This window comes from Kryptolebias marmoratus, linkage group LG13 (genome assembly GCF_001649575.2).
Source record: "Kryptolebias marmoratus isolate JLee-2015 linkage group LG13, ASM164957v2, whole genome shotgun sequence".
NCBI lineage: Eukaryota > Metazoa > Chordata > Actinopteri > Cyprinodontiformes > Rivulidae > Kryptolebias > Kryptolebias marmoratus.
In genome coordinates this window covers 7492161-7506401 of record NC_051442.1, presented here as the reverse complement: position 1 = coordinate 7506401, position 14241 = coordinate 7492161, and the positions used below count along the sequence as shown (strand labels likewise).

At 39.2% G+C, this 14241-nt stretch overlaps 1 protein-coding gene across 2 annotated transcripts; it reads right to left on the bottom strand.

The window, feature by feature from the left end:
- Positions 1-801: 801 nt before the first annotated feature.
- ccni2 (cyclin I family, member 2) lies at positions 802-9664 on the bottom strand. 2 transcript variants are annotated; one of them, XM_037978919.1, is made up of 7 exons: positions 9312-9664; positions 7472-7628; positions 6927-7061; positions 6764-6838; positions 6535-6675; positions 3063-3356; positions 802-2563 (listed from the first exon to the last, which is right to left on the bottom strand). In XM_037978919.1, exons 2-7 carry the CDS (start codon positions 7583-7585, stop codon positions 2255-2257), a joined length of 1068 nt encoding a protein of 355 aa, XP_037834847.1. In that variant the 5' UTR covers positions 7586-7628; positions 9312-9664; the 3' UTR covers positions 802-2254. The 2 variants fall into 2 exon arrangements, with proteins under 2 accessions (XP_037834847.1, XP_024862771.2); XM_025007003.2 differs by lacking the exon at positions 9312-9664 and adding an exon at positions 8546-8639.
- Between the last annotated feature and the right edge of the window lie 4577 nt (positions 9665-14241).

Sequence of the window (14241 nt, the reverse complement as noted above, 5' to 3'; positions counted from 1 at the left end):
AGATCTCGCAATATTCTTAACGTTATTTACAAAGTGTGACCAAAGCGGCATTACTTCAAGGCATTCGTGGCCTTTTAATCAGTTCTTTTCCCTTAGAAAAAAAACTCCTTTTTGTCCCCTCATTTAATGAAATTATTTTGATTAATGATCAGGTAAATACCTTTCAAACCACACTGACATCCTTTGGTATTTTAATTTATTTTAGTTAGAACACCATTTAGGAACTATTGTACCACAACTCTTTTCTTTTATTAGCTACATTTGTTTCAGCACCCAGAGTGCATCGATGATGCTTCAGAGATGGACAGCACAAGTCAGACGGGCATCTTTCCTTTTTGAACGGTTTTTCTGTTTACGGTGAAAACTCGGCCACCACTATTATTATTCTGTCCACCACCTGCGGGGCTCACTGGAGCTCGTCCAGCAGCACAATATGTTCAGGGCTCTGTGTTCTGTCCTTTAACACACCGACACGCCGCGCTAACAGAGCTGAATGATGATCGCCTTCCGACGGGCTGCTGCAGCAGCTGCTCCTAATTTCTAAACGCTGTGATGGGTTTAAGGGCTTCACAGCCTTTCAAAAAAAAAGGAAAAATACTTACAGCTGAAACAGTCATGCAACTTGTATTTAAATTCATTTTTTTCTTGCAGATCTTTCTGAACTCAGCTTGATGGAAATGCAGGTTGCACATAATTGTCATTAGCAAAACAAAGTCGATTATAAATACTTTTAAGTTAAACTCATATGTGCCAACAAACTGTAAGAACTGTTTTCTCACTTTGAATTATTTGAATAGGGGGAACGATTTAAAAACAGTTTATTATTGCATTAAAAATATTTCAGATGCTCCGCTGTGCAGAGAAATTAAAATCTAGCAGACACTGAAATCAAAGTATGCTATTATTTTTGCACAGATGACAAGCCTCAGAAGTTTGCAAGAGAATACTTGAAAAACATGTTTTATCACAATCCTTATGACCCCTGACTAAATTCAGTAAAACACTTAAAACCTCAGCACTGCATGCCAGATGTTGTAAAAAATAATCTCACAGAACCAGGAGCCTGTTTGCAAAATGAATTGCCAAAACCGCCTAATAAGAACAGAAAAAAGCTTTGCATCTCAGTTTCTTTTTCACATCCATTTTGGTGGCACAACAGCAAATGTTCTGTCTGCTGGCGTCGATCCTCAGTCATCCTGGACGCGTCTGAAACTGAGAAACAATCACTTCAGTTGATTTAGTTTGTGAAGATTCTTCCCCTCTCAGACAAACCAAAACTCATAAATCAGCGAAGAAGACTTTAAGACTTTGGAAGCTGTAGCTTTATTTCTTGGGTCCAAAAACATATGAAATAGCTGCCTCAGTAGATGGAGGAAAATGGAAACAAAAATATGACACAATACCTTATTTCAGTCACTGAGCAGTGTGGTAGAGCTTGGCTTAAAAAGGTTTAAAAAGCTGATAGTAACCAGTTCACATTAGAGGCAGTTATTGCTGAGGCTCGCCAGCTTCGGCCCTTCTGGACATGCTGTGTGCTCATCTATCAGCCAACATCAAATGCTGCTTAAATGGCCACGTCTTTACTTTTCACTCAGTTTATTACTAAACTGACAGCAAGCTATTAATTATTATTAGCCCGAGACATTATTATGAAATAAAAATAGGACACTTATAGCTCAAATTTCCAGTCACGTTATTTGTGCTTGTATACAGGTTTCACTAAGAAATACTGAAAATGAAATTAGATCGTCACGAAAAAGAATAATCTCATGATTTTAAGAAACACATTTAGCTATTCTGCTCTAGTGTTGAACTAATCTCCCAAAAGGTGCGCTCATCTGATATGTAACCACAGTTGCATTAAAAAAACAAAACATGCTTAAGTATATAATAAAAAAAAACATTTGCATCATTTAGTAAAGCTTTTTTTGGTTCTTTACAAAATGTAGCTTTTGTAAATAAAAACACTTAACCAAAATGTTTAGTAAAAAAGTTATACAATTTTTTTTTCTTTTTTTTGCAAAAACCCAGTCTCTCTTAAAGTGCTTTGTGGCTCTGAGGAGGAACCTGAGCACCAAGATATGTCACAGCAAACGTAGAAAAGCTTTAAACTGAACCGTTTCAGGTGGGTGAAAAGTAAAACAAGAACCACGTTTGACCTCAACCAACTCCTTTCGAGTCAGTAACAGCTGAGTACAGTTAAAAAGGATCCAGCTGTGCATTTGTGGACCAGAGGTGGACGAAGACGTCTCACTTAGTTGACAGCGGGGTGCAGCGGTGGGCACGGGGAGACACCTTTCCGCTCCGATCCGAACAAGCACTCCATGTCGTTCTCCTCGCTATACAGACGTCTAAACCCGTCTGAGTAGTCGTCCGCGTCTCCTTGCTCGTTGCTGCTGCGCCCCCTTCTGGCCAGCCCGCGGCGCAGCGCGGGGCTCCAGACTTGCTGCTGAATCTGAGAGCCATCGAGGATGTAGACGGAGTTGGTCGGCAGGGCGAACTCCAGGCTGTGGAGGTACTCGTCCACGATCTCCTTACAGTGGATGAACTCGGCACTATTGACCTGGAGGAGGCGACACGAGCGTTAAAATGGGTTCAACTGCATCAAAACACCGAGTACAATCGTAGCCCACTTTTCAAAATGGAGAATTTCTGAGGCGATACAAGTATTTTAATTAAACAATTACTAAAATTAATCACCGTTTGTAAACTGACCCTGAATATTTACAACTCCTGTTTTGTTTTGTTTTTTGTATAACAGCTTTAATCAAAAATTTGTTTTTAGGAGAAAAGCAGAAAAGGTAATGAAATGTGCCTTTAATGAGAGGTTTTATATAGACCCTAGTGTGTGTAGAAAAGTGTGCAGCATCTCCTGGTTCCAATAAATTAGCATTAAGGTAAAACATCAACTAGCAATATTAACACATCAGTTGAATACATATTTTCTTTTTAATTTTTCTCCAAGATAATAAAAAAAAAAGAACAGAGTGCACATTAACTATCAACATTGCTTGCTGCAGTGAGTTGGAAAGTCTCCCAGCTGGCCTGAGCCCGTCTCTTACGTGTGCTTTCTTCAGTAGGTCGGTGAAGACGGAGAACCAGTCGGGCGTCAGCGCCTCCAGCTCCAAAGTGATGATGGCCAAGGCCAACGTGGAGCCCTTGAACTGCCAGAGCTGGTGGCACGCCATACAGTGCTGCACCTGCCTGGTCCACAGCGACACCTGGAAGCCCAGAGGCCTCTTCTGATGCCCGGGATCGGCAGGGAGCGCCCGAGGGCCCGTTGCGCATTTGACACCGGAGCCGGGACAGATGGACGGATCGAGGTGGGGGTGGCCGGAGACAAGTAGGGCGTGGAACTGGATGGAGGAGGGGGAAACGAGGCCAAAATGTTAGCATAATGATGTCACCGTTTCGTCGTTTGTCACCAACTCATTATCTTTATTTACATTCATATTCAAATACACAAGTGAATTTTAACATTCATGACACCGTCCGTTCGCAGTTAGTTCTCAAAATGTTTGTCGCCACATTAAACGCTCCATAATCCCGTCTCTTAAAGCTCCCTGTCTTTCCATCACGATCATCTTGTTTGTGGAGTGCTTTTCTGTGGTCTCATTTGTGCGCAGGAAGCATCAAACCAGAGTGGGAGCTCGGCTCAGTGTAAAAACGTTTCATGTTTCGGTGACAAACATCTATAATCACAACTCAGATGGGCTCCGATGACTCGGGCTACAGCAGCCCTTGGTTTCCATGGCGAACAGGAAGTTACGGACAAGAAATTCCCCATCAGTGCGTTCTTCTAATGTTTGTCGCAGATGTCTTGTTCATTCACGCATATTGTTTCGTTCACGTGCTTTAGTTCGTCTCTAGCAGAAAATAAGCCATGTGTTTGGGAGAAAGAAGCATACTGGGAGGTAGATTCAGCCCTGCTGTGCCAGAGTGAGTCCGAAATGTGCTCCTTAAAAAAACAAGTCTGCTTTAGGAAACAAATATCTTTCAGGATAATGCGACGAAACGAGTGCTTTGTGGGGTTAAACTTTAACAATTAGCCTCACGTGGTGAAATGTTCTGGCCTCGCACAGCTGACTGTACCTCTCAGCTCTACTCTGAGGAGTGTCGATGGATAATCTCTGTAAATCCTCTTAGTTATTCTTATAAAAAGTGTCACAGTGAAGAGTCTGTGGAAAAATTGCCGTTTTGTCGATAAAGAACTTCTAAAGAGAATGCAAAGCATCCTTTCAGGGCAAATGTATACCATATAATCGTGAGATATTTAAAGTATTTATTTAAAATATATTTATTTAAATATATTAAAAAAGAAATGTCTTTATTTTACTATAGTTTTATTCTTACATGATGTACCTTTATTTTAAATGTCTTGAATTTTGTAACAACTGAAGTGAATTAATATTACCCAACTATAAACAGATGATTGCACTTCTGTGACTTAAATCTAAATCAGATCCTCCGACTGTAACAGAGAGGGACAGTTTTGATTATGGAGAGGATTTCGCCTTTCAGTAATAGTTGTTACAGTTTTTTGCTTTTAAAAATATCTTCAGATCTCAGTCCTGGAGACAAATTTAGTGATGTTAATTAATGAGGGAATGTGGGTGGCTCTCATGGCTTGAAACGAGACTAAAGAAGAAAACTTTACAAGCCGACTACATGTCCTAAAGATCATTTTCCAAACGCTGAGAATCAGATTTAGATAGCTGAGGAAGCTCTTATTTATCTGTGACTCACTGTGTGTGTGTGTATTTTTCCAGAAACCTGTGGGCTGTATTCATAAAGCATCCAGCAGCTGGCTCACATGCTGTTTTTACTCCTCGTTGAAAAGTCAGTGTAGATGCATTCTCTCTAGACGAAAACAGACTAGATGTTTACTTTCTGAGTCTTCATGGTGTATAAAGCTCTGCGTCACAATCGTCCGTTGCTAGCTTTCACAGATCTGTTTTTGTTATTGTGTATCCTTTGAGCCAAACTCCTCTATTCTGTACACAAGTGCTGCCTTGGCAGACCATCTACTCCTCTTTAACCATCACACCCTGGCTTCTGATTAAAAACATTATGAATACAGCCCCAGGTCCAAATGCATGCTGGGAACTAAATGGTGTTGTGTACGTCCGTTTGTTGGCGATCCAATCAGTGGTTACCGTTTTAGGACAATTTTTGAGGGTTTAGTAATTACAATGTTGTGCACTGCACTGCTTGGGGTTTATGAACAACAACAACGCTGTTTCAATGTTAGACTCAACAATCAACGTAATTTAATCATCCCAAACGATGTTAGCTCATCAAACACTCCACTTGGGTGTCATCAGGGTTTACGTTTCCACAGGAAGGCTTCGGATAGCTTGAAGTGCCTTGGTTTGATATGCAACACGCGTGTTGTTTTGTTGGCAGCTTGCAAAGAAAGTCCTGTGCCGTTAGATTAATTCTGCGTTATCCTTCGTTTGCCGCTTTTGGAATTCCAGGTTGAAATGCAGCTCGTTTGGTTACAATGAAAGAGTCAGTTCAAATGTGTTTTCTGTAATCTGATTAGCTCTGGAAATGAGCTTTTCTGCAAGAAAGACAATTATTGTTAGTTAATCTACCAAAAGATGTATTTATTTTAAACTGTAAAATACCAGGAAATGGGGAAATTACTTAGAATTTCAGCTCAATAATATATCTCAAGAAGATTTTTTTGTTTTTAATTCCAAAGATATTTAGTTAATGCACCATAAAGAAAAGCACCAAATGTTTGCACTCAAGAAGATGAAACCAACAATTAGTTTTCATCTTTGCTTAAAGTAATAGTTAATATTTTGATTGCCAAAGAGCAACGTTGCTCCAAATAAATAAAAAAAATAGTCAAATTTAAAACTAAGATCCTCTCATCAGACCTTTTGATTTCCCAGGGTTTTTAGTCTTGGCTGTAGAGATAATTAAAAACTAAAAGTGCACAAGTGAAATGATAGAGTTTTTAATATTTATTATGGGCACATTAAATTAAATCAAATAAATGCACAAGGTATTCTTGGACCAACTCTTAAAAAGGTACTCATTGCAATGTCATGAAGGCCGGTTCCAAAAAAATTTAAGAGATAAAATCTGCCCATTTTTTCCCCCTCATGTTAATTAGCAAACACTTGCCGTCGACCATGCATATTTGTTTACCTACAGAAATGGCCCAAGTGACTGAAAATAAGTCAACAATGGTGATGACTGTGGAAGAGCCACTTGGAGAAAAGAACTGTCGAGAAATCGGACAGTTTTGCTATAGTTCAGGATAACCTTTGTTTGACTTCACAGTTTGCAGTGAGTACCTTTAAGTGTGGGACAGAGGGATGATGTGGGGTTTCTAAATGTAATCTTGAAGCATGAGGTTTTATCACATGTGCTTTTGTACTGCTTGTGTTTTTATGCAAAGACTAGAACCTCGAGTGTTTCAAAGTCCAGCCAGCTCACTTTGAAATGCTTCAGGTCCAGTAAGGAAAAATAAATAAATAAATGAACTGTTGTTTGCCTATCTGCTGAGCTGTAACTTACAATGTGAATGAAGTCGACTGGTGTTGCCGTGTATAAGTCCCAGTGCAGCTTGTCCAGAATGATCCTCTCCATGCGAAGAATCTCCGCTGTAGAAAAGTTGCATCCACTCCGAACGACCAGGTCTTTAACAGAACCTAGAACCTGTTAGACACCAACAGAGGCCAAATAAAACTATTGTTTTGAAAACGCACTAAAACGGGTGTGGTTTTGTTCTTTTCTGCCGTGTCACCTCATCTTCCTCATTGACTTTGGCAGCCAGGACCAGCGAGGTGAAAGCGATGCATTTCAGGTATTTAGTTTGAGCCTTGAGAAAATACAAAAAAACAAACAGAATTCATAACTACGCATAAATCTGGAAGGCAGTAGTGTGTCGTACTGCTGTGGTGGTCTACCTTGACGGTGGACAGCAGTCTGTTGAGGACACACACTCCCAGTGCGTAGGTCTCCGGACAGAACTGAAACATCCTGCTCATTTCTCCGAGCCACAGGATCACTTGCTGGTGTTGGACTGAAGAGATGTCAGTGCCCTGTGGAGATAAAATTAAAACCATGTTTTGTTTTGTTTTTAGCACTTTTATGAAAAGCTATCAAAGATGAGTGAAATGAAGATATTTAAACATTAAAATTGGGCTTTCCAGAGCACTGTTGTTTGACTCCCTTTAAAAAACAAAACAGAAACTAAAGGGGCAAATGTCTCAAGTTTTCATTGTCTTTAAATAAAACTACCGAGCGCCACCTGCAATGGGACGGTTTGGCACTCCTCGTCATTTTTCTGAACCTTACAGAAGTGTATACAATTTTACACAATTTTGGGTTTTACCAGGCAAGAGTAGTGAGAAATGTCAGATTTATAGATTTTTAAAACAACGTTTTCAACCTATAAACAACTTAAGCGTTGCATAGGTGGATCCTAAGCGTGCGCCCGTCACCATCTCACCTGAATGCGCTCATGTTTAAAGACTGGAACCTTCCAGAGACGAGCCTCTCGGAGCAGAGCGGCCTCCAGCAGGCCGATCAGCCGACGGCTCTCTGGATCTTCTGGGTTCTTCATCAGTTCCACAGCACAGGCCAGGCTGCACCCAGGACACACACACCTGATGGAAAACACACAAATAAACAGCATTCATTTACACTGAAGCCTTGCAGTACCATCTGGCATTAACCTCAAAAGGCTCACCGACGTATCGTTACACTTATTCAGCTCATTTCATATACAATCATTATGGGTGCCAGTGAAAAGCACTGAACACCATTATTACCATTCTGTTCACAGTTTTCTTTCTTTCTTTTAAAGTCGTCATAGATAAAATAATTCTAAGATTCCTCAGTTAAAAAATTTACAGACAGATAATTCCCTTTCAAGGTCAGTAAGAACAGTTTGTCCACTTTAATGCCCCACAAGGGGGTGTAAAAAAAAATTGACATACATAATATATAACAAAATGTGCGTCTAAATTGGGAATAGTGTACTATGACTTTTGGTAGAAGTACATCATGTGACATGGATGAAAATAGAAAAGAAAAAACTGCAACAAATTTCTCCCCACACAACAATGGGACGAGTGAGGAAACCCAGCCCTCTTTGGGGTTCAATAACTCAGACATACTACAGTCAGAACATCAGTAAAACTTTAAATGAGTCACAGAAAGTTGGACTTTCCATGACTGAACTGACATATTGAAATTATTATTATTCTACACAATCACAGTTTAGGTTTGTATAATATTTTTCCCCTCCGAATGTTGACATTTGATGATGTTGCGCGCCATCTTTTGAGTTGTCTAAACTTTCTAATTTTGCAAACAAACTCTTCTTTCTCTCACAACTTTTCTTTGGTGCATGTCCAAATTATACATCAAAATGTAGGCCCTTTAGTCCTCCTTCGCCTAGTGTGTTTCTCACCGCTATAGAATTTACAGTTTTCCCTTAAATCCCTTCAGAAAGCAGAGAGCACACAAACACTTCCTGACACTTCAGTTATAACTTAAAACTGAAGCAAAGGGTTTTTACCTCGTTCTTTCTACATAAAACCTCCCACCTGCGACCATTTGAGACCTCTGCTGTTCCCTGACCAGGAACTTTTAAAATACTACTTATAGTTTTCACACAGTGACGGCTTGTTTGAGGTTGACCTTTTAGCCTGTTTCCTAAGAGTGCAATCAGGGAACAACAGTCACAGGTGTGTGGTTACCATGGCGACCCCAATGAGCCACTGGCACGAGCTTTTTGGTCCTGTTTGTCTCGTCAATTCTTACACAGTTTAAAATAAAAATATAGGCATTTTTACTTGGATTAACACAAAGCTGATGTTGGAATTTTATGTTACAAAAACTGAGGACTTTTTTGTTTTAAAGAGCGAAAAAGATGTAAAGTTTGGGATTTCTACAAAATAGCTTTTAAACACTCCATTGAGACGGAAATAACTGTGCACAGTTTGACAGTTTAAGGATGACACTGAGAGAAACAAAAAGCAGCAGATATGCAGCAGGAAATGAGCTGCGCCTTCACAACAACAACGCCATTTTCATGCTTTGCAGGCAAATTGCGCAGGACTGTGGATTCGGGCAATGCAAAACTCAAACTTACTAAAGTACAATTCAGTTCAAATCTGCTGCAGATAAAACACAAAAGAGCCAAAAAAAAGAAAGAAAGAAAACCATGCGGAACGATAAGGAGCTGCGGCTGCTGCAGCCTCTTCTTCCACAGTTGGTGCTCCTGCAGACAAAAGAATCTCCTTTCAGGATTTGTTTGTTTTGTGTTTTCCAGGCAAACTTACCTCTTTGATTGCTAAAGCAGATAAACTCATCGACGGAAGGTGCATTTAAACGGTTCTGATATCAGTCCATTTTCACCGAAAGCGTCCAGCCAACAAACAAACAAAATACCGCGGGATGCTGTTTGGGGGATAAGCAATCTCGGAACAAAAAGTAGTTCGCAGAAAACACAAGGGAAGCAGCCGCATTATATCTGTGTATATTAGAAAAAAATAAATTTAAACTAAATGTTCGAGGTCAAAAACTGATGATTTAAACAAGAGGCAGAGTTACAGAAAGGAAAAAAAAGCGCAAAACCAAGGCAGGAAGCGGGGCTGAGGACGGCTGTGTTTTGAACGCTGCAGACTCCGCCCCTCGACCTGACTCCGCCCCTTGTGACGTCAGACAAAGCGGAACTGTGTTAGTGGGTCAGAGACGTGCGGGACTTCAGCCGCAAAATGGTCGGGGTTTTTGTCTGCAAATGGAAGATCTCAGCTGCCTGTGTGCCCAGTAGAATGTGTCTGGTATTTATAAATGTGAGACAGCAGCTGGTCCTTCTGTCCCACAAACACAAACTGTTTAATTATCTGATAATTTCTGCAAGAAATCTCAATCTGACTAGTCCCGCTGCAGAAATAGGCCACCTAATATCTAAATGTGTCAGCAGTCTTGCTCAGAAAACATGATATGGTCATTACAGCCCCATCTCCAAACAGATATTAGTGTGTTAATCCAATGATCGTAAACTGTTAAACCTAATATTTAAGTGAAAATGATGGAAAAGCAAACTAAACTGTTGAAATCAGGATGGGTTTAGAGAAATCTAAAGTGCGTTTTGATTGAACCACCAAGGAAAATTAAGGGCCTTATTATAATTTTGGATATCCAGCAAATCACTTTGTTACTGTGGCCTCAAAGAAATAAAACTTACTTCTTTGTGGCTGCTGAAAACACAGCTTTTTTGTACCCATTCTCATTTAGAATGGACTGAGCCCACACATGTTCATGGACAGACTGCTCTAAAAGTGCATTTCCACTACAATAACATTTTTAAAAATGTATTTATTTATTAACCCTCATCTGCCTCTAGTTTAGGAACCAGGGCCAAAACAGGATATACCTGGGAAGAAGTTCACCCCAGAAGACAGACATATCACTTTCACAACAACCCTGAAACTATAGGTGTTTGTTACACAAAACAGTTGGGGTTGGTGCTTTCAGCTTTTCATTTATGAACCTCATGATTTATTATTACCTGCCAACAAAAGGCGGGCAGCAGGTGATACTGTTTTACCCCATGGCTGTGTGACTGTGAATATGTGCCTTTGTCTAGTGTTACAAAATGAATCTCTGGATGGACGTTAATGAAACTCAGCAAGTAAGTATTAGATGTTCTTCTGCAACTGTTGAACTTTTGGAGTCAGATCAATTCAAGATGGCTGCCACAACTTATTGACATTTGCCAACACAAAAACAGCTCTAACTTACGTCAGTTTTACAGATGCTGAGCTAAAGTTTGTTGTGGTAGCAGCTGACAGTCATCCCCATGATAAACTCATCCACATACATCTTGCGAAATGTCACAACATCACATGAGATTGCCCATAAGGTCATTTTGAGGTTTGACCAAAACGTCATCCCCTCTCACCATAAGAGGACCTTAGTTTAAACCTCTGGCATGAAATGCGGCGGGTGATATGCATTCCTTCAGTAAATGCCAGACCTTTCTTTGAAAGATGTATTTTTTCTTATTTTTTTTTTTTTCAGTTCATGCAGTATTTCAAAAACAATAACAACAACTTCCCACACACTTTATATCACTTTGGACAATTTCATCCTGACTGGAAGTCATTAAGTGGTGCTAAAGACCTGTCAGTTGTTGCATTAACAGATTGCTTCATGCCTCTTTATACTGATGAACCTTCAGGGATTAAACAACTCATTTGACAGATTGCAGCCTGTGCAGATGTCCTGTCATATTATCACACAGTTTATTTAACATCTGATTGACACTAAGGAAATTTACCAGTGCTCACTATGACAGAAGAACCCATTAGTACTTTAGTTTTTTTTTTTTTTGCTGTCTGCCTGCAGATGTCAGGAAACATCATAACTTTCTGATCGCATTCATACAGCTGAAATACTTGACAAAAGAAAGTGTTTGCTTCCTCCTCACAGTCATCTCACACAGCTGTCAGAAGCCGATAAAAAAAAAAAAGCTTTAACCCGGCCTGTGTGAGCTGAGGTTATGGCAGGAATGTTGATAAGAAATGATGGTCACAGCAGGCGTATCTGCATGTGGACAGAGTGTAAAAAGCAGTGGGAACATGGTGATTATGTTCAGTGTGAGGTCAAGCTGTGTTTGACTAAAAGAAATCTTGTTTGTTCTGTGTTGCTCTGATTGGCTGGGATGGGAATGGTGAGTTTAGGGGATTTAGGATTGGGAGGTTAGTCACACATTTACTTTAGGCTTGAATTTGAACCATCCTTTGTTGTATTTAATTCTTGTCATTGTGCATTTATATTTTTAGTTTTCATTACCTGTGTGAACTCTGTGAGGCTGGATGTCTAACCCCTTACCGCTTCTGCTTTCAGACTTTTCAGGTGTTTAAATAATGTGAGTGTTAACATCACACGTTCTTCTCCAAGTGGAAAGCTAATTTGAGTTTAGATCGCTCTCCATAGCAACTAAAACATCACATTTTTTGTTGTAATGTTGGTAGGTGTACTGACGTCAACCTTTTTTGTTATGGAAAGGAAAATTTTGAAGATTAGACATAAAAAAATGCAACAAAGGGGTTATCCAGTCATGAATGAGTTTAGTTTAGTTTAGTTTTAAGGAAATATAAGTTTCTTATTTGTCAATCTAAACCTAAAGAGACTGAAAAACAGAAAGAGACTGGAAGCATCTCTAAAAGAAATAATTATACTTTGAAATAAACAGCAATAAACAAAATTAACAAAACAATTAACTATTACACACAAACAAATTTAAAATGACCCAAAACTGCTTCAGAAGAAATTTACATTATGACTCAGAACTATAAAGGGACTCAATATGAGCACAAAGAGACTCAAAGCATCAAAAATTGAAATGAAACATTAGCTCTAATGCTTAGAAAATGCTGTTGCAGTTGAAGCGAACAGTGTTTGCTTTCTGTTATACAGAATGGAAGGAAACGTTTTGAGTTTCTGAGATTTTAGGACAGAAAAAGGTTATGGAGATATGGCAAACAAATCCTGGAGGTGTTTTCTAAAGTTTCAATAAGAATCTCTACTTTTGATTTAACCAATCTGGATAACAAAAGCATCAGTTTAGCTCAAGCTGCACTTTGGAGCTCAGTTTTCAGAAAGAATTTAGCTCTTATAACAAAATTCTCCCTCAATATACACATAATATCCAAATACAGGTAAAGCTTTAAGGTTAACTAGGAAAATGTGAAACTAAAATTCATCTGTCTATATGTTGTGATCAAAATAAAGACAAATAGTCATGCTAAATTTAGTTAGTTAACAGTCAAAATCTCATTAGTTTATCGTGTACAATAAAAGGAAGTATGAAGGGTTGTAATTAAAGGATGGAATTAGCAGTTTTTGCTTGCCTATTGAATATTTGAACAAAGAAAACAATGCATTTAAATAAAAATCCAACAAAAAAGCTACAAATTCAAGAAAATTATATGGAGAATGCAGTTTGCATTAATTTATCACAATATAGTGGACTGATTAATTTCACTTTAAATACTAAACTGTCATTTATTTAAAACTTTGATATTCTATGTAACAGAATAGAATAATGCTTTATTGATCCCCTGAAGGAAAGTAGTAAAATTTTCTATATCAATCTATAATTTCCTCTACAATCTATTAAATTAGATGCTGTATCTAATTTTTGTTTGAAATGCAAATAAAAATGAGAACAGACAATCAACATATATGTTTAAATGATAAAAAAATTACTTTTACCAATAGAATCTAAGTTTACACTGATTTAGTATACATGCCTTTCCTATAGTGAATAAAAGTAGGACAAGCTGCATGAAACCTAAAAGCACTCACATCACCTCTGGGCCACGCTGCCTCCAGCTCCGTGGATCCTCAGTGTGAAGCTCGAGGGAGGACCTCCATGTTGAGGCTGCTGGAGAGCAGTCTGCTCTGATCAGTTTAACGAGAACATACAGTGCGTCTGTGTATCCCCCCACGTCCTTTCTGTTCCCTCCCATCCAAAGAATGCTCTCCATCACACCGTAAATTAATGTCAACCCTTAACCAACTTTGTCCTGTCAGGGAGCCTCTGTGCACATGGCCGAGCACATTATGTTCCTGAAGTCACATCTAATCTCTGATGTTGATAACTGCCTGTCGGCCCAACCTCAAATGGCTTTTCTTTCCTTTTTATCTCTTGAGGCCCCCTCTCAAGCAATGTCGCCTCTGCGTCGCCCCTGCTGAAATTTTCAGCAGTTCCCAGACCAGATAGAATAGGTCCCCTTAGATAGGTGCTGATAAGAAGAAAACTTCCATTTCATGTTCTCTGATTGCTTCCTGAAGCCTTTTCTTACTGTCAATGTGTTGAAAATAAGGTATATTTTTAGCCATGCATATAAGCACACTTCAGGTATGCTTATATTAACCTTTTACCCAGAAAACCCTGAATGAGCTGCCCAGGTTTCCATCAGATATGCTGACTTTTATGAACTCTGACTTTCTGATGCTATTAAAATGTTGACATTTTTGTCTTCTAGCATGGACACTGTCCTGAGCGAAAGACAAATGGACAGTGCTGATTCAGGTGTAGCATGAAGGATGAATGGCAATTATTAGGATTCCTATGTTGAATTTTTTTCCCCAAAACCTTCTGGTGATTTGATTTATGACCCAATAAATCTCCAAAATTTACAATCAATCCATGAGTGAGAAGCCGTTAATGTTAATGTGCGTCATTCACAGTATATG